This window comes from Thermobia domestica, chromosome 13 (genome assembly GCF_964235325.1).
Source record: "Thermobia domestica chromosome 13, izTheDome1.hap1.1, whole genome shotgun sequence".
Taxonomy (NCBI): Eukaryota; Metazoa; Arthropoda; class Insecta; order Zygentoma; family Lepismatidae; genus Thermobia; species Thermobia domestica.
Window position 1 is genome coordinate 173,185,877 of NC_137466.1, and position 21,312 is coordinate 173,207,188.

Here is a 21,312-nt window from a genome sequence, read left to right on the forward strand (position 1 = left end):
ACTGAAAACGCATGTTTTATAATACTTTCTGTATAAGTGTTCCAGCTGTACGTACTTTCCGTACGAAACAATATAGGCGGTCAGGATCTCACATACAAATGCATGTATATAACATATAGCTGACAAAGGTAACATACATATATGTATGTAACATAAGGAAGACTGTTACATATCAGACATCCTGCAACGGCATGATGTAACATCTAAGGGCAGTGCCTATAAGTATACGGAAAACGTATGCTCCGTACTGATTTCTGTAGTAAGCAAGAGGACCCCATATATTTGTACACTATACCGCTGTCCGGAGAACGGATATTTCTCAGTGAAGATATTTGTATTATTATTATATACATTTGGTATTGTTTACAAGTAAAAGCGCATCTATACATATAGAATTTACTATAATCTCTTGACTTGATAAAAGATCTCAATTATTGACCAAAGAAAACTACTATAATTGATTTAATTTAGGGTGACATGACTTCCCATTTTTAACATATTTTTTTTAGAAAGTTGTCCGCTGTCTCCAGAAAAACTTCCCGTTTTTGGTTCGTAGTTACTTTCAAGTTTATGCTTGTACTTATTTATTTATATTTTTTGTATAGACTTCAACAGTGTTTTTTTTTTTTTTTTTTTTTTCAGGGAAAGGCTAACTCTTCTACAAGCAATTCAGTGACCAAAAAATTATGAACTCAAAAGATAAAATCGATTCTGGTTCCTGTTACATGTTAAAAGATAATGTAAAAATTAAAATCGGAATATGCTTAAATATTTTTTTTTTTAAAAAATACTTATTTTGAAAAAATAGAGATTTATTTATTATTGACATGAATAACGGCAACATGAGTCTGTTAACAACTATACATAGCTGGACTGTCAAATTATGCCAATTTGACGAGTGTACCTTTTTTAATATATATAGTAACCCTAATTTAATCTTTGATAAAAATACAAAGCTTATCAACAAGGGATAGGTGGCCAGGTATTTTTGAACATAAGCGACTACATATTCTTTATAAACTTCGTATAGCTTACCAAAAGTCTACTTTGATGACTGGTAGAGTTCTAAAATTTAATCAGGGCCGAAACTGGGGGGACAAGAGGGGCAACTGCCCTCCAGAGAAGCTTCCCGCCGTTCCAGGGACGAAACTTTAAGACAAAATTTTCTTACTCTATATACGATACGAATATGAAATCATAAATGAAGGATCAAACAGGTTTACTGCATTACATAAACAAATCAGCACACAAAATGTAAATAGAACAAAAATGAGTCGTGGGCCCATTTCAGTAAAAAATGTCTATTATTAGGGGCCCTAGAATGATTGTCCAATTAATTAATTTGTCATGTATGGAACGGGTCCACGGGCGTAACTAACGGCACCACAGACCTTACAGTGCTGGAGGGCCACAGGCTTCGGGGGGGGGGGGCATAAAGAGTAAGAGGAAGATGGAAAGAAGGGTCCCAAGAATTAGAAAAACAACTTTTTTCTAGGGGCCCAAATATTAATGCTTGCCACCAGTCCCCCCACACGGAAAAAATCTAAGTTACGGCGCTGAGTTTAATATAGCATTCCGATCTTTCATACAGTTAAGTTGCTAGACACATGAATTATTCTAAGATAAGCTCTGTGACAAATTTCTCAGTATAATGTTGTATCAGCTTGTCATAAGCTTTCTTTTTAAAAAAAAAAAAAAAGAAAAGAAAAGTTACAATTATTGCAGTCTCTCAGACTTGAATTTATTGTGGTCAGACTATTTAAAAAGAAACCAGAAGAAAGGAAAAAAAAGAAGGTAGATATTAATATTTGCAATTGAGTGTGTCTTTTATTCTTTTTCTTTCTTCTCTATTTTATTTCTTTCTGTTTCTAAATGAATTCATTTAAATCAAATGAAACCAAATAGAAGCTTTCTGAAAACAATCTATTTTAAAAATCTATCTTGCGAGCCTTTGAATAAATATATTCAACCATATATCTTTTCTCCAATGCTTTCTCTACCGCATTTCACTCATTGTGTTTGTTTTTCTCTCTCTTCTCTCTTTCTCTGTCTCTCTCTCTTACATACATGAAAATAAAGAAAAAAACTACGCAAACCAATTGGCCAACAAAGAAAAAACAATTCTTTATTTGAACATGTTTTTTAACATTGTATTGTTTGAAAAACCTCATTGAAATATAATAACTTTTTTTTTAACTTACAGGTTAGCAAAAAATATAAAAGAATACTAAAATATGAATATACGTTGTCATCAATGTTGAAAAAGATACGAAACTGAGGTGAAAAGTTGGACGGAATGCGATACCTTTTACTGAGTCATTTAACCCTTACATGACGGGCAACTACTTTTGACGTGATTTTGATCGAAATTGACTGTAAAAAATGAAAATGAAAATCCTTGACGTCCAACACTTATATCATTTAGGCAAAAAAAAAAAAAAAAAAACGATTAATGAAAGTGAATGATTACGGAAGATTTGGTGGGATGAGACTATGGCAAACGGGAGAACCTCGAGAAAAACCCACGGCCACGAAGTTGTACACTACAAACTCACATGCTCCAGGATCGATCCAGGAATCCCTAAAGCGCCAGAGGTGAGCGCCCTACCGCTCCTGACTATACTGTTTTATTTTGTTTTTGACCATCAAGTAAAAGAAAATACGATTGCCAACAATCAGGCCCTTTCATTAGTGACTGTACAATACATAGTTATATTGAAACATGCATGTAAGTTATATTGTACAGTTCCACCTGCTGATAAAAGTTTAAAAGTACATATTGTCTAAAAGATGGGTGGGTATCTTTTTTTTTTTAACATGACAATACATGTTTGGTCACATCGAGTAGAAAAATATATGCCATTATATTTTTTTTTTCTGTCAGGTCAAAATGTCTATTCCATCTTGCTTTGTTAATAGAGTTTCTGTAATTCAGTAATAAACCTTAAACAACAACTCTGACGTAAGGTCATCAACTCTGAAACTATAGTATTGCAATGAAAAATTAAAACAAATTTTGCTTTGGAACACGAACACTGCTTTGGAATCTAAACACCCAGCACGTATTTCGAGTGTATGTGTTTTGCGTAGTTTCATTTGCGCACCCCATGCGTTTTGTCGTTCACTTCGTTATCAAAAGCTGGAGTAAAATCATCTCGTGTGATTTTCGCTGCTAATTTTACACCTTTGTACGTACTTGGTGTCAGTTTTTTGTAATGTACAGGGTGGCCCAAAAGTAGCATACACCCCTGCATTGATCAACATTCTAGCTTATAGTATAACATTCTAGCTTATAGGTTTATTTGCTTCGGCTGTTCCGAGCTTAAGATATAAGTAAAAATACATTAAGAACAAATAATAAAGAAACTAAGTCTACCTGATGGATAACAATAAGAAATTATATAAAAAGCAATGAGTTGATCAGTACGGGACTGTATACCTACTTTTGCGCCACCCCGTATGTTTGCCATAGTCCTAAAAAGTTAATTTTTTAAAAAGTATTATTACTTATCAATATTTTATCTACATATCCAATGTGTTTACTGTTAAAATCATTCGAGTTCGTGAGACAAAGGAACGGATTAATCTAGTTTTTATTATTAAAAAAAAAAGAAAGAAAAAGCTTTTCCTGGAACTGAGTTTTGGAACGCGTTAAGTTTGTGTTCTAAAGTATCACTGTACATTTTATTTATCAGCGTTATCTCTGATTTTCAAATATGTTGATTTATATGGAGATTAAGCAAAGTTGTGTTAAGATGATTTTGTTTGACTATAGCTTTAATGTCCCCTTCCAGCGTCACGTCCATATAAGACATGGACACACAGTATAAACATTGAAATCCGAACCACATGTAATATTTCATTAGGAATGCATTCGTCTTTTGTTGAAATAAACAGTGATAAATATGTCTGAATAATAATAATTAGAGAAATCCACATTATAAGTATTTTAGTTTCTGATAATTATATTTTGACTTTGTGCAAATTAAGCTTTAAGTTTGCTTTTGACACAAATATTATTCCAAATATATTATTTTCCGCCTACTTATTAATATTTTATACAAGTTTCTATCATACCAATAAACTGATATAATAAATTGATTTTTTCTTGTGACAGTTAAGTAAGTTATCAATAAACTGATATAATAAATTGATTTTTTCTTGTGACAGTTAAGTAAGTTATCAATAAACTGATATAATAAATTGATTTTTCTTGTGACAGTTAAGTGAGTTACCAATAAACTGATATAATAAATTAATTTTTTTCTTGTGACAGTTAAGTGATATCAATAAACTGATATAATAAATTGATTTTTCTTGTAACAGTTAAGTAAGTTACCAATAAATTGATATAATAAATTGACTTTTTTGTGACAGTTAAGTGAGTTACTAACAAACTAATATAATAAATTTATTTTTTCTTGTGACAGTTAAGTGAGTTATCAATAAACTGATATAATAAATTGATTTTTCTTGTAACAGTTAAGTAAGTTACCAATAAACTGATATAATAAATTAACTTTTTCATTGACTTTTTCTTGTGACAGTTAAGTGAGTTACCAATAAACTAATATAATAAATTGATTTTTTCTTGTGACAGTTAATAAGTTACCAATAAACTGATATAATAAATTGACTTGTGCGTTAAATGAGTTCATAAAATATCAAGTTATACACATACACACTGCATTGAATAATAAAATATCAACGCTTAAGAATGAGAATAGACTTTTATGTCATTTATCAATATCTTCATTTGCATTACACTGATAGGATTAGTAGTTATAAGTTTAAGGTGAACCTCAAGATGTTCTTGTCAGACACGACTTTTTATAATACAAAATCCAATTGAGCGTAGAAACAGTTCTCTAAACTGAAACAAAAGATGAATTGCTCTGGTTATGCATTGACCATGGAAACGTTTTAACTTTACACACTCTAATGTTATTTTAATAGTTGTTCTGTTGCTAAGAGATCTGGTGTTATATTTTTAAAATTCTAACGTTCGAAACTTCAGTATAGGTATTATAAGACTTTTTTTTTAACTTCATACGATAGATTGTTGAAGTACCTGTAGCTGACATTTCATTGTCAATGGAAACAACTTAAAATAATAAATTTACTTCTTACTTACGAAAATTAGATTAACAATTAAACAGGTAGTTAATCTTCCAAAAAATGCTTTATTTAATATATTATGCTTTATTAGTTCTAAAACAGAGCTCCTTTGTGACTAAGCGGTTATCGTACGTGCCTTTTGGGTGAAAGACCCGGGTTCGATTCCCGGCAGGAGTTCATATGGCTCAGATTCCACGTTAATCAGTAGGTCCACGTCTCATATAGCCTCGCTGCTGAAAGGGACGCTAAACTCAAACTCAACTCATTACTTTTAAGGTTTTTCTTTTATCTGGGAGCTTAGATAACCAAATTGACGTTGAGGGCGCCAACTAAATGTTTAGTTTTTGAGTTGCTCTAATAATGTGTTAGCAATCTTTATATATATTAAATGTGTTCAGTTCCTAGCGGAACACCCTGTATATGTATTGAGAGAGAGATAAGAGAGAGATTGAATACATAACACGTGGTTTGAGGATTTCAACAAGCTATGGAACGGAAAGTGGGATGGAGCAGTAAATTGAACCGACAAGTTAGATCTTTTTTTGGAGGGAGTGGGATAAGCAGTACATGTTGCACGTGTACAACCACCATTAGCAAGCAGAGAGGTGTGTGGGAGATACATGAGTAGAGAGAAATACCCCCTCCCCTTAGACCCCAAAAAGAAAAATCGATATTTTGTGTATAGCGAAACATGATTTTTCACCCAGCATTTTATAGCTCTTTTTCCTTTCTTTTTTGTCTGTGGGAATCGTAATATGATACCAGCAGGCATTTTTTTCTTTTATCTTTTTTTCTTTTCTACTTACTAACAAAGAATTTCCGCAAAACCCATAGAAACAAGGATTGGCATAGAAGAAGAGCAGAAGGAGAAAATCCAACGACCAATAAAAAAAAAAAAAAACGTTGAATCCAGGTAGTTTTAGAAAGCTCTTGGGTTATTTGAAATTTGAAGAATTGATTGCAGGTTATTTGGTTCTTTTTTCTCTCCTTCTTTCTTGCATCTCAAAACATAGTTTTCTTTCAAATATCTAAAACGCAGAAGAATTCGCAAACTTAACTTTAAACTGCCACTGTACGTATATAATCACAAAGAATCATCTGTGATATAAGTATAGTAAAGGAAGAAAAGATCATTACCCAGCTGTCATTTTACCTTAGCAACGTCCTTATGTAATTAACACCTAGATTTATGAACGACGGGACCTCATCACAGCGAAATTAAAATACTGGTAATTTTACAGTAATTATGTGATATCTTCAAATAAATAAAAGATAATCGAAAAGTGGAACAAGAGCTTGCTAGACAATATTATTTTACATGAGATACCGTTATCGCGACTCACTTACCTGCTTTCGACTTCCAGCCATTTAGAAAATAGGCATTTATTTTCGCATTTCTAAATGGCTGCAAACGAAAAACTACTAGGTGACTTATGATAACGGTACCTCGTGGAAAATAACATTGTCTAGGGCGCTCTTGTTCCACATTTCAATTATCTTTTATCTATTTGAAGATATCACATAATTACTGTAAAATTAGTGGTATTTTAATTTCGCAGTGATTAAGCCTCTTGACGTGGGACTCAAACTACTACCGGGACTTGAATATACTGCACTCGTCAGATGCACAGAGCATCATGCAAGATGAACCCACACAATATAGCCCATTCTCCACTTCACTCCCTCAAATACCTGAAAAATCAACTCAATACATAACGATAAATGAATAATACCTATATATTAAAATGCTAGGTTTATATGTTTGTCTCCAGTCCTTTCGACAATGAGATCTCGAAAACCATAAGTGCTAGAAACGTGCCGTTTCCACTGGCCGATTTCAAATTTGGTGTAGATTGTCAAGTTCTAATTGAATATTTTTAAAAAAGCGCGGCCGTTATTTCTTTATTGCATTCTTTAGGCGTACACTGAAAGTGTTGACATTTAAAAAAAGTAAAGCATCTTATCCTACGTGTTATACATCCCAACACCACTTAATTGTATACGAGAATAGTATATCTCTCAGGATCATGATCAAATGATAATGAAAAACGAAGAATAACTATTTCTCCAGTCTAAAATGTATCTTTATTGTTTGGAGGGTTTTGCCCAGGGAACACCATATATCGCTGACGTTACAATTAATTGTGAGTGTGTGTAATGTATTTGCTTATTACATACTGCGTGCAAGAAGAAAGAAAACACTGATTATACATGAATTAGAAACTCCAACCGGAAGTAGGGTCAAATCTTGCAAATGGTGCGAGATATTGAAAAAATAACCTAAAAATCTCCCCTTGCTGATTTTTATAAAGATTTCTTTCATCTGTGTCTGTAAGAGGAAATGTACATATGTTGTAAGGAATGACACGGAGATTCATGCTCATGAATGATACGCTGTGTACAAATCGCAGGTTCAACTAGTTATTATTATTATTCTACCCTGTAGAGCAGGTAATTTTTCTTAACCGCTTGTTACATATCACTAACATACAGAATTTATACTACTACTCCGAAAACGTCGCATATTTACTAACGTCTGCTGAAGTAGGCATATGAGGGTGGCGTTCATAACTCCTAAAATGCAGAAGTCCTAAATAACCACAAGTTCTAAATTTTACGTCTTGGAGAAGTTTTGGACACAACATTTTAGGACTTGTGCAGCTAAATGTCTTCTAGAACTTTTGTACCTACATGGTTTCTTGAATTTGTATAGTTAACGGTTTGTGCAGCTGTATGATTTTTAGGACTTACACACATTAGAACTTGTGCGATTTAGAATTTCTACATATTAGAACTTGTGCGTTTTAGGACTTATGCACATAAAACTTGTGCGATTTAGGACTTAAACACATTAGAACTTGTGCGATTTAGGACTTCTGCACATTGGAACTTGTGCGTTTTTGGGACTTCTTCACATTAGAACTTGTGCGTTTTAGGACTTAAATAGAACTAGTGCGTTTTAGGATTTATGTACATTAGAACTTCTGCGTTTTTAGGATGTGGACATAAGAACTTGTGCGTTTTAGAACTTATGCAACTAGATTACTTTTTCAGGTCTTCTGAATGTTAATCATTTTATGAATTTCTGCTCTTTAGGTGCTAAAAGTTCCTGGTTTGTTCCCAGACCATGTGACTTTGTGGTGGAAAATATCGTATCTGTGGGTTTTCCTGGTTTCTCCCACATTACCATTCCACCAACGCTTTCATATTCATTTACTTTCATTCATCATCTGTGGGGACATGGTGGCTCAGTGGTAGTAGAACGCTTACCTGTGGTGCATGGGGTCCCTGGAGACCCTGGTTCGATCCGCGGTCAAGTTTGTGGTGGACAACATCGTGTCCGTGTGTTTTCTGGGGGTACTGCCGTTTCTTCCCACATTCTTATCCACAAATTCTTTCAACATCATTCAGTTGCCTAAATCATCCGTCTCCCTCAGGCTAACAGGCATGATTGATCATGTGATGTTAAATTGAAAGATTTCATTTCATTTCATTTTCATTCATTATCCGTCTCCTTTGGCCTAAAGAGCATAACCATTGAACGTTAAACTGTAAATCTCCTTTCATTAATTCAACTTACGTAATAACTGATTCAATATACATTGTAAAGAAAAAAATATTGTTTCCACTTTAAACATGATTTTTTTAAATATTTATTTTCCATTTGTGTTGCTGTGTAGATAGCGTATTCAACTCTTGCTGGAAAGAATAACCTTCAAAGGAATAGGTCTTTTTTTTTTTTTTTTTTTAAAAAAAAAAGTCCTAAATGCCTGTCGAGTTATTGTCGTCAACAGAAACTTCTATTTTTTTTTTTTTTTTATTCTTTCTTTCTCATTTGTCTGCTCTCCCAGATGTTTCATCCACCAGCAAAGGGTTCCTGGATCATATACTCCATTTGTTCTATTTTAAATCCAGCTTCGTCTTATAAATTTTATAAAGAACCACATCCGCTTTAAAGTATGCTCTCGAGTTTAAGGCCCTTTCTTCTATATACCCAGTCTCTGAATAACTTTTGTCGTTATCTCTTTGGTTACGGCAGTCGTAAGACGAATGGAAAAAACTTCAAAATGAAATTTAAAAAAAAAAAAAACTTCTTTCATCAAAAACTAATGAAACTGAAACAGTACTTGTAAATTCTTAATGCCTAACTTCAATGGATGGGAGTGCTCTGATCCTCATAAGCTTGTATATCGATTTGAAAAAAACGTAAAGTAAGAACTGTCTTACTGTTATAAAATATCAATCATATTTCTGTACTGTTCTGTACACTCACTGTTCGTGTATAAGGATGTACACGAGGCAACCTTTTATGCTGGGAGTTGCGGTGGCTCAGAGATAGCTCTTTCCGCTGATCTAGATTTCTAGCGCTTGTCCCTTTGGTGTATGCGATCCTAGGTTCGATTCCAGGTGGGAGAGCCTTTGAAATTTTAATTGTCCTCGATCTTTCAGTGTTTGTGTCCCTGTCGTTCCGGTAGTCCTGAACAGCTACAAAAAAGTGAAGTAAGAATAAGGAAGTTTCTTTCTTTTTTTAAAAAAAAAGTAGTAGAGCGCCCATCTCTGGCGTGTGGAGTCCTGGGTTCGATCCCAGTTCCCGCCAAGTAGAATTTATTGTCAACAAACATTGTGCGTGTTTTTATGGGGGGTTTTGCCTTTCGTCCCATTTTCGATATTCCACCATTATCATCCATCTTATTGTCACAGTTTCTTTTAACGTCGGTTTCTAATCCTGAGACGTTATACTTATTTTTTTAAAAATGTGGTCTCGCTTCGAAAATGAATCGTGAAAGAGGTCTTGTCTCGAAAAAGTTTCTATTGAACGCGCTGTCTAGTTTCGAATCTTAGCATGAAAATTCTGTCTTGTCTCGCGCCCAACCTTAGTGTGATACCAGTGAGTACAGTCTGGTTCAAAAATAAATCTTGCTATCCATCTGTATTTACAAAAAGCTTCGTATCAGAAATTCACTCATCCCCCCCTCATGATTCCCTCATCCTCATCTCAGTGCATGAGGTTAAAAGTTAGCGAAATTTTATTTTTGAGGATGAGGACGAGTCAGGATGAGAGCGACGCTTCTAGTTGAGGGTGAAACTGAGGTTGTCTGAGGGTGAGAGCGAGCAAGAAATTAAGCTGAGAGTGAGCGAAGATTAGGAAAAAATGCCTACTATTTCTGAAAGAAATGGGCATCCACTCGTTTTGCCCAAATGAGAACAACTCTCAAAGCTGATTTCAGTACATGACGGTACAAGTTATTTCGAAGTACTCTTTTGAGGATAAAAGCGAGTAAGAATGGGAGTGACACTTTTATTTGAGGGTGAATGATTGCGAGGGTGAGGGGAACTATTTGAGAATTAGTGTTTCCCACGATACGAGAAGTACATTTTTAAATTCCAGAGACACGACACATTTTACAAGTGTAGTGGGCAACAGTGATTTACCCAAAAGTCTTAGGTTTCAACCACTCTTTACATAGTTCACAGTATAAAAATTATAAATTCATAAAGTGATTCTTCGAACACATTGAAGAGCATTTGTCAGCATTTAAAGATACGCAAGTTGTTGCCACTATAATACTAAATATGGTTTAAATGTTGCTATATCATACCCTTCGTGACCTTTCGTGACGCAGAAGATTCTGGTAACTTGTAGATGAAATTAGGAGGAAAAAAATCAGGGCATGAATTTTGTACATAAATTTCCAAAACGTACCGACAATTTTTTTTAAACAAGTCGAGAAAAGGTTTCGAGAAACAAGATGAGCTGAGAAAAGAGTTTATTCGAAAATCGAGACGAGACTTATACAGAAATTACGAAACGGGACAAGGAAACCTTATTTCTCGTCTCATTTCGTGGGCGAGACTAATAAGGATGAAAGTGAGGCTGAAATATTGGCTTGATGATGAGGGTCAGTGAAGATTAAGAAAATGCCCTCTTTCCTCTTATCAACAATATCGAAGTAAATCGAACCGATACGAATTTTCTACTGTTGTTCAAAATTGGGATTTCTACTTAAAACACTAAACTGTTCTGTACACAGTTATGGGAATACGTCCTTTCAAAAAAGAGATCGGTGGCTGGCCTGGAATGTTTTGAACAAGACCATATAAACTGAGTATGCAGTGTCTATCCAATCCACGTTCCACTGAAACTCGTCTCAAAGCTATGCGAATGGACAAACTACACACTTGGAAAAAAATTATTAAACTCATTTTATAGTTATCAGAATATACTACTGACAAAAAAATGAAAAAGTATACTGTAGCTATAGCCATCACAACTTCCACAAAAGTATGGATGTTGACTGTCTTAATCGGATTGATATTAAATTTTGCAAACTTCTTCATTTTCTAGAAATAAATACGTAAAAAGATACAACACAAGTTAGAGCATGTAACACACAACTTAGAAAGTGCTGTTAAATGACTTGAAAATAATTTACACGTTTTTTATAGCTGAGAAATAATTTTCATATAATATATAAATGAGTTTTTCCTAAATTACAACGAGTAAGTTGTCAAAATTCCTGCCAGTATAACATTATTAATTTATATATTTTTCAGTAGAATTACAAGATAACATCGGCAAATTACTTGCTAATACATTATGTTTTTATGTATATATTAAAATACTAGGTTTATATGTGTGGTCAAGTTTATATCTTTGAGGGCAATGCTTCGACAATGAAATCTCTTAAACCACGAGTGCTAGAAACGTGCCGTTTTCGCTGGTTGATTCCACATTTTGAGTAGACTTGCCAATTCTCATTCAGAGTTTCAAGAAACTTGTCTTTATTTTTCCATTCCATATTGTAGACGTCGTTTAAAGCCCATTACTTTATTATTGCCACTAGGACGTTCGGGTTCATACCCTTATGAAAGGCAACCAGTAGATGAGCTACGTATAGCGGGTTGATGGACATTTCAGGCGCTTTGCTTTAATCTGAATGACAAAACGTACTGCAAGTTCGCAACTTCGAAGGCTTGTGGACCCACAATGAGACGTACTCAGATATGGAATTATAAGAAAAAATATTTTCATTTGCTTATCACCTATCACTTATTCAAGTTTGTCACAAACTCACCCTAACATTCTATATATTAAAATACTACATTTATATGTTTGTTAATTGAATTGAATTGAATTTCTCTTTATTTCAGCGGGCGAGGTTCAGCCGGAGGCTGCTCTGCCACCTAACCCTTGTCATCATTACAAAGAAAAGAAAGAAAAAAATAAAGACACAAATAAGATACAAGATACAAATAACAACATAACATGATACATTCAATAATACTAATGATAAATAAAACACTCAGTAAATGTAAATGAAAAAAAAAAAAACTATACTCATACTGCTAGTCCAATTTCATACCAATTTCAAACTGTAGTAAACCTGTCATCAATTGCAATTCACTTCCTTTGAGAGTCTTCCTGTTCTTTACTTGTGTCTGTAAAGGGACTTGCACAGATGTAGTGAAAAGTAGGAAGGAGGTTCACGCTCATATTAGAACTGTGCGCTGTATAAATATTGTCTTAAAATCCTTATTTTAAAAGTAGAACATCCCATGTAGTGTTTAACGCTAGGCACAGTGGCCCCGGTAGTTGTTACTACCCGCGGGTATACCGCCTAGAGATTGTCATCCTTCCTCAATTTGCCCTCATGAAGGCCGCCCTCACCCTCACCTCATCCTCATTTTAGTAGTTGAGGGTGAGGGCGTTGGAGGGTGAGTGTGAGGACATCAATGGAGGGTGAGTGTGAGGGAGGGTGAGGATGAGGGAGGGTTAGGAAAAATGACCATCTCTGATACCGCCTGCCTGCCTGTCACTAATAGATTGTGCTAATTTACAAATCTTCATTAAGCAGAGGGAACACAGTGGCTCAGCTCTTCAGCGCTTATCTCTGGTGTGTGGGGTCTCTGATTCGATCCCTGGCCAACTAAGTTTGTGACCGCTTTCTACACTTTCTCATTCCACCAATTCTTCCATAACCATTTACTTGCCTTACTGATTAATCTCTCTTAGCCTAAAGGGCATAACCGTGGAATGTTAAAACTGAAAGTTTTCATTATCCCATTAATTAAGCAATATTTTAAGCCAAAGGCTTGGGGGGAACAACTAGTCGTATTAAGGTTAAACGCGATAATAAAATAACAATAATTGATATTAAGATAATAATAAGAATCAAATCAATCATTGTTCACATTAACAAGACCAGTGGCGTAACAAATCCCTTCGCGGCCCCGATGCAGAAAGGGATTCGTAGGGTCACGTAATCAGCGAGTTATTTTGAAGATGTAACAGTTCAGCCTCTGGGCCTCTTTAATTGATTTATATATATCGTATACAGCATCCCTTGCTTTTGTGATACCCCTGCTGCAGCAATGGCTGGTCCTCTAAGTCTAGAGACGATTAACTGGCAACACCATCAAAACGAAACAAGACAACTTGTATTTTTCGATTTCTGCAAAGAGATATTACACCCGAATATTTGATAATTATCATAATGTTAAGTGACTTAAAACTGACGATCAATTTTGGCATCGTTTCAGTTTTTGTCTTTTTCTTTTTCTTTCTTTTTTTAATCTGCATTCAAGCGCCTAGCATATAGCGCAAGCCTAGCTCTAGTGCTGACTATATGCAAGATTTTGTATGCTGTACATTGCGAGCTGTCAATATTAAAATCACTTTTACTTTTCAAAAATTACTTGTATTTTAGGGGGAGAGTTCGAAATAAGTTTGACTAATCTAAAATAGTATAATGTACAAAATCTCGCTTACACAAAATGAGTAACAGGGTAATTTATGAATTCAGTAAAAATTAACACATTCTACATATTTGAGCTTGAGAGAGTACAGGGTCCCTTCACTGGAATGCACTGCCGATTGTTATGGTTCACAATACAGCACACATTCTCATATTACGTTTGATTGTAATTAGGGTTGACCACGAGACGAAGCGAGAGAGAATTTTCGGAAGAGATACAAGGCAAGACAATAGAAATTATACTTTTTGAGACGAGCCAGCACTTTCGGAACACTTTCTGAACCGAGATTTCACTTTCATGACGCCCTTTCGGAACACGTTCTGGGACGAGACCAGTTTCATGACCTTTTTAGGAACACGTTCTGGGAGGAGACCACTTCCATGACGCCCTTTCGGAACAATTTCTGGGACGAGACTTCATTATCATGACGCTTTTCGAAACACTCTTTCTGACGACACTTCACTTTCATGACGCTTTTCGGAAAAGTATAAGCTAAATGAGACGTCTACGTACAATAGAAGGTGGAATCCAAACCACCGTAACACGTTCAAATTTCAAGGTTATCCTACCGAGAATCAAACCTGGGACCCCATGCACCGTAGGCGCTTGTGCTACATAGTAGACTAAAGGAGAGTGGAAGCTATTTGAGAGTTAGGATTAGAGGCCAGTATATAAAAATTATTAATAACTATATTACCGAAGTACAGTCAGTGGTGTCGATTTCTGTATAACTTGGTGGAAGCTAAATCAGGCTTGTTAGATAGGATTTTAATACAAATACTCGGCCCAAGTAAACTTCAGGATGGCTAAAATCTCTCAGCTCGCCCAGGATTGGCACCCATGTATTATCTTCCTGCGTACATGTTAACTAATAGCTTCCTAACTTTGATACGGTTCTCTACTATAATTAAATAAAATAGCTAATAAATATCGTACTTTAAAGGTTAAAAAATTCGTGCATTCGAGAAGCAAACAATGTTCGACAATGGAAGTTACCCATGATTTTTATTCCTTACGAAACGAACAGCTGTGGAAACACTATTTAACGCATTCACTGACAGATGGCTTTCAACAAAAGGCATGTGTCTGTGTGTCAATATGAAATGTGTCGTGACGTCAAGTGAAAAAAAAAAATGTTCAAGTATTAGGTACATATAGAGCTTCCCGTTTCCTGGATGTCACTCACTCACAGGAACACATGCATGGAAATCAAATACAAAAGGCAAGATAAATGACTGTGTCACATATGCTCTGACATCGATGTTACACAAACTCTTCTGTTAACGAGATTAGTGTTATTGTCGTACACTTCCACTCAAATCTATATCATAGAATTTACATTGTAAACATACCAAATTTCATAATTTTGATAACTATATACCCATGTATGCAATTACAAGAAACGGTGTGACGGGCCTCTGGTTCGATCCACGGTCACGTGTATGTGATGAACAACATAGTGTGCGTGATTTTTCTCGGGATTCTCCCGTTTTCTTCAACATTCTCATTCCACTAAATTATTTCATAATAATTGGTTTTCATCAATCATCCGTCTTCTTCAGCATGAATTTTTGCAACATTATTCAAGAGCCTTTTAAAAAATATTTTTCGCGTTTTCCTTAGAAGTGATAAATTTCGAAGCTTTAGACCTATCCTTGAGACCACGGAAGTTTGTTGTCAGCACATTAAATCTTGAACCCAATGCACCTAGCTTTCTTGTTGTACAATCCGCTATGTATTTATAGTCAAGTCACTCCAGTTGCTTCCCAAATGTCTTACAATGGTGGGTGAAATTTTGTTCACCCACCAGGAACCGATTTTAGGATTTAGGATTTAGATTTCTGGCTTTCGGCATCTATGGCCATTTTAGCCCGTCACGTATGAGGGATGACGTCACTCGGCAGTCACACTATCCGGGGAAAGGGAGGGAAGAAAGGATTGGGAAAGGAAGGAATCGGCCTGGGACCTATAGGTTAGGTACCACCCCAGCATTCGCCTGGTGTGAATGAGGAAAACCTCATTCAGGATGGCGGGCCTGAATAAAGCTTTTTACACTTTTTAGACCGAATGTCCCCGAAGGGAATCGAACCTGGGACCGCTCGCACCGAAGGCGAGAGAACCACGAGGAACCAAACTAGAGATAAGCAACAAACAAGCGTCCCATCCAAAGAATTACACCCACATTCTTATAGTTTTGATTGTTTTGTTTTTCCAACCTTTATGCAAAACGAAGCTCTGGAAGGACAAAACCCACTATTAACGTGCGCTCCGGAACACGACCCAGATTTAAACCCGCTGCAGTTGGCAGGTGTACAGACCATCGTGCAAGATTAACGCTTATAACGTAGACCAATCCTCACCACACTTAATTCTATTCCAAGAGAGCTGATTATAGGAACACCAGGACCAAGGAATTCTTTATAATTGTGCTTTTTTTAAAATTTATAATACCAATATACCCGTTTAGACGCCTGTTTTTGTAAGCCCAGGTTCGATTTCGGCGTGATTTAATACTGTGAAGAAACCGACGAACAGTGGCGGATCTAGCCCGGGGACGGGAGCGCTAGTCCCCCCCCCCCCAGTTTTCTGAGTGACAAAAATATTTTAAGCTATTATTTATAGTTTTTGAAAGCTTATAGTAAACATGATATACCTATCATAATCTAAGTTCTTACTGCCCCTCCCCAAGTTTTTACGTTCTAGATCCACCTCTGCCGAAGAGCTACCTAAATTAAGATATAGTGATCTCCCGACTAGAAAGCCGAAAATGATGACATTAGGAAGTGGTGCGGTGACGAAGCATCTTCGAATTGAACATACGCCATGTGGCCAGCCATATAGTGGACTAACACGCTAAAAAAGCTTCGTTTATTTTTAGTGATAGAAATATAACCAACTATCATGCACAGCAGACATTATTTTGGACTGAAATAAGAAGAATCGCTCGTGTCGGTGTTGAAAAAGTATCATCTCATCCCATACATCTTAGGAAGACGAAGTGAACCTCGGTCACCGCCCAGAATCGAATCTGCGACCATGCTACGCGTGACAATGGCAGGGCAATGACATCAGCCACCTCTCACAAATTTTGGCGATAAATCTAATAATTTCGAAAACAATTGTACTTTATAATTTATCTATACGTGCAAAAAAATACATACACTGTATATTGTTTGGCAAGAAAAATAAAGCAGAACCATAAAACTCATCTTGTGATTTAAATTATTTCCTTAATAGCACTTTCTCTACTATTTAACTAACGGAACACTAAAGACTTTCACTTTCTCTCAATACAAACAAACAAACAAAAGAACTGTTCTTACCTCCATAAATTTATCCGAGATAAATCTCTGAATGAGAGCCGTTTTCCCACATTTACTGTCCCCGACCAACACAATTTTGCAGTCCACATCTTCGAGGTCTGTTATATCCATGGCACTCACTGAAAAACTAATATTGATGGTCACTTTTTTAAACGTCTTCCTCGCTCACAAATTAAAAAAAATTCGTATTTATTCGTAACAAAGCAAGAAGACGCACGCACTCGTCTACTGACACACTCTTCTCTCGCTATCTCTCTCACACACACCTTTCTTTCCTTCTTTGCAACAATAAACAAACAAACAACAATCAACCAAAAACCGCTTCTCAACCACACCACGGGCTCACGAAACGCTCTCGTAACCGACACATTCCTCTCCCAAGGCTGCGCTGCGACCGACTGCCTGTTTGGGGGAGTGGACACCAGGCTTCATTCAGTGGCAAACGGATCTCGTGAAATCACGTGGTTCTTGCAGTGTTGCTAGCTCGTGGGAGCCGATCTCAAAAAGAGTGAACGTGCTCTCATTTGTCGTCTGTCTGGACTGCATTCTTGCAATGAACATTTCGTTCGTACTAGGTCTGCGTCATCCTCCCCCTCCCTCCACACACACACAAGGCAAAATTTGCATCAAATGTAGATTTGGTGCATCGTTATGCATCATATGATCTACTTCTTTTTTCCTATGTATTTTTTTTTTTAATGATTGCAGTGATGCCTTTATTGAGATAGAATGAAGCAAATTAAAACTGCACTAAAATATGTTTGCATGTATGTGAAAGATATAAATAGATAACATCGAGCTATCTATAAACAAAGGGAGAAAAAAGTAGGCAAAAAAAAAAAAAAAAGATTTACAGGAGAATTGAGTTGAAGTAAGGGAAACGTAATTGGTTTGTTTCCTTTAAGAATGGAATATAAGTACATCTTATAGAAATGAGAACTTCCAAATACTGTACAGACCAAATGTGCTTCCAAGTGCACATAAGGAAATATGAGTGGCCCCGCGTAGCGTAGTCGCTAACGCTCTCGCCTTTTGTGCGAGCGGTCCCGGGTTCGATTCCTGGTGGGAACACTCGGTCGAAAAAATTGTAAAATTTGAAAATTGAAAAGAGAAAGATCCCGGTGGTGGTCGCTTGTAGCGCCAGGTTTTGTAATAATAAAAAGAAAAAAAATGAGATGGCGGGTTTTGGGTTCATATTCCGTCTGTCACTATTTATTCCCTGTGCACCACCGTTAAAGTCTCCGTTCCTCGAACTAAAATGGTTTGTGACTCGATAAGGATTGATCTCACGGTTAGGAAATCCTATCTCCCCGCGGTGTCCCAGGGCTTTAGGGAAACAAGATCCCTCTAAAACCGTGTAAGCAAATGAAACTTGATATTATTCGCATACATATCCTGAATTCACATGCTGCAACGCTGAAAGAGAATTTTGCTCTAATGTTTGGTTTGTGTGGACGAACTAGACTGACTTTCACTGACTTTCCAAATGGACTGAATGATAATAGTAGTAATAAGAATAAAACCAGAAAATAAACGAATATCTAGAATTTAGAATTTAGTTGAAAATTCTGAAAATCAGTCTAATCCCCACTATAGTCGAGAAATGCTAATATTGCCTAATTTGCCTAACAGATCCTTTGGAAACCAATGATATGCTTAAGGTTAGGGATACAACTTGTTTATGAAAGAAAAAGCTTACGAATTTGATTAACAATGTAATAAAAGTTTTAATGAGCAAATGAAAACAATAACAAAAAATGTTTTCTAAAAAAAAATTAAGCAAGCTGAAGGTTAATATTGAATTTTGGGTTTTCTGACAACAAATGTTCAGAATAAGGCATAAGGCCTTAACAAAAAAATCAATTTAAGTAAATTACATTGAACTATGTAGTGAATGAATTGTTATCATTAACCTGATAATAATAAACAATCTGTGGAATTGATGTTTATAACCAGTGCTAGATGCAATCTTACCTTGTTTACATTTTATATATATATATATATATATAGCTTTCCTGATTTACATAGATATCATACCAAACTGGTTAAATTACAATTTTGCATATGAAAAATACCTAATTATTTGACATCGCATGCTAAGTATATGGTTTACGTTGATCAGCTGATTTATTTTGACTATAACCTTTTTAATATTTACGAGATTAAGATATTACATAGCTAGACGGAATTTTGAATATAATAACCTATATTTTATTCGGGTGAAAACTAAGTATTGAAATGATTTAAAATGAGTTAAACTAGTTGAAGTAAGTGGAAATGAATTGAAGTAACTTGAACTAAAATAAAATAAATTGAGAAACAAGTCATGACTTCGATTTGAGATTTGTGGGAAGTATGAAAGAAACATAGAATGATCCAAAGGAGTTAAATAAACCTACTGCCTGACTGCTAACCATTTCTAATTATTTAAATTAATAACTGAGAATGAGAATAAGTGCACTAAATATGCACTTTGACATTTACCTAACAAGCATACACTATCAAATACATAAAATCAATGAGCGTAGCATTACCATTTCGTTATGCATAAAGGCTACATATATATATTCATATTAACACAAGTAGAAAATTAATAGACACAAACATATATCGATATATATATATATGTAAAATCATAAGTAAATACATGCATACATACATAAAAAATCAAATAACACATGAATATAAATAAATGTCAAGACGTCTCTCGAGATTTCTTTAATCTGAATATATTGAGTTTTTCGTGATTTTCTCTTTATCATTAATAGGATTGGTATACGGCCGGACATTTTCATGTATTCCTCTAGTTTGTTCGTCTAGTTTATGCGCATAAACGTCTGATCGCTCGATTGTTAGAGGATCAGACTGACGTAATAATTGCGGCTTTACTTAGCCTACTTCGTATTTTTCATCTGTATTCTACCTGACTGTACTAATGTCGGTTCCGCTTTATTTATGGATTACGTATCTCCAACCAAGAAAATGATTAATTGCGAGACTAGTCGCATATACATCATAGTTACTAATTAATCCTTTAGCTCTCTTACGTAACATATATTTGATGACTCATTACAATATTATTTATTAGAGTTTTACTAGTATATAGATCGAAATAGACTCATTTAGTACGTTCACTTCTATGCAAAATTACTTTACAAACACTATAATCTCTGGACAAGTAAAGCAATGTCTTGAATATATTTTCTAGGAACATCTATTATGTCTTGTTCAAAATTATCTTAAAGTTCTCATATTACATGTACATAGCGCAGATGATGCATTTTTACTTCATACAAATTTCCATATGTTAAAGTAAATACTTCTTTCATCGTTAAAGGTCTACAACCCGTCATTCGATCTACTTTTAAATTAACTTTCTTTATATGTTATCAAAAAAAATCTAAGTGACAAATAGAGTGATGGCCTAAACTACTATCTCCTTAATAAAAACAACGACATATTCACTAAAGTCACAGAATATATATATATAGATAAGTATCATTGTAAAAAGTATCTCCATTTTTAATAAGCCTTGCTCAAAAAGAAAGAAAAAAAAGTCTAATTGTTTAGCAATTAGAGTTCGAGTTGGAAAATCTTTTCTCCACGCGGTGTAAATACATTAACAGTTTTCAAATAGTTCCGACTTTATATCGCGAACGTCTTGCATTTTATTCAATGACGAAAATTTCCCTTTTGGAATCAACAAAAAATAATTTGGATGGGTCCTACCTTTCGCCGTACACACTGCTCTCACCACCAAGCTCACAACACACATACAGATGTCCCTGCGTTTACTGGCTTCCTTCTTTCGTGAGAAGTGTCCTGGATTCGGAGTTCCTCTCTTCGATTCCCGCTGCGTCCTCCTCTCAAACTGGAAGGGGCGTCGCTCTTGGGCGTCTCCTGATCCATCAAGGTGGGGCTTCTGTTGGTCCATTTCTGATAGGATGCACTCTCACTAAAAGCACTTTCAGACGTCACACTGCACCAACATCACTCTCGGTGTTAAAAGTGTAGTGTTACACGGATAAACAGTGTTTATTGTTTTTAAGCATTGTGTATAATACTTCAAAACTGATTATGTATGATTAAAACTAGTTCAAGTGCTTTCGGTGCG

The 21,312-nt window shown here is 35.4% G+C and overlaps 1 protein-coding gene across 1 annotated transcript in view; it reads right to left on the reverse strand.

Moving 5' to 3' along the window:
* Positions 1-17,619, reverse strand: part of LOC145668761 (rho-related GTP-binding protein RhoE-like) — a 281,380-nt gene extending 263,761 nt beyond the window's left edge. The window contains exon 1 of the mRNA XM_081736910.1: positions 17,199-17,619. Coding sequence (XP_081593036.1) covers positions 17,199-17,309 — 111 coding nt within the window. The 5' untranslated portion in view covers positions 17,310-17,619. The remainder of the gene's footprint in view (positions 1-17,198) is intronic.
* Between the last annotated feature and the right edge of the window lie 3,693 nt (positions 17,620-21,312).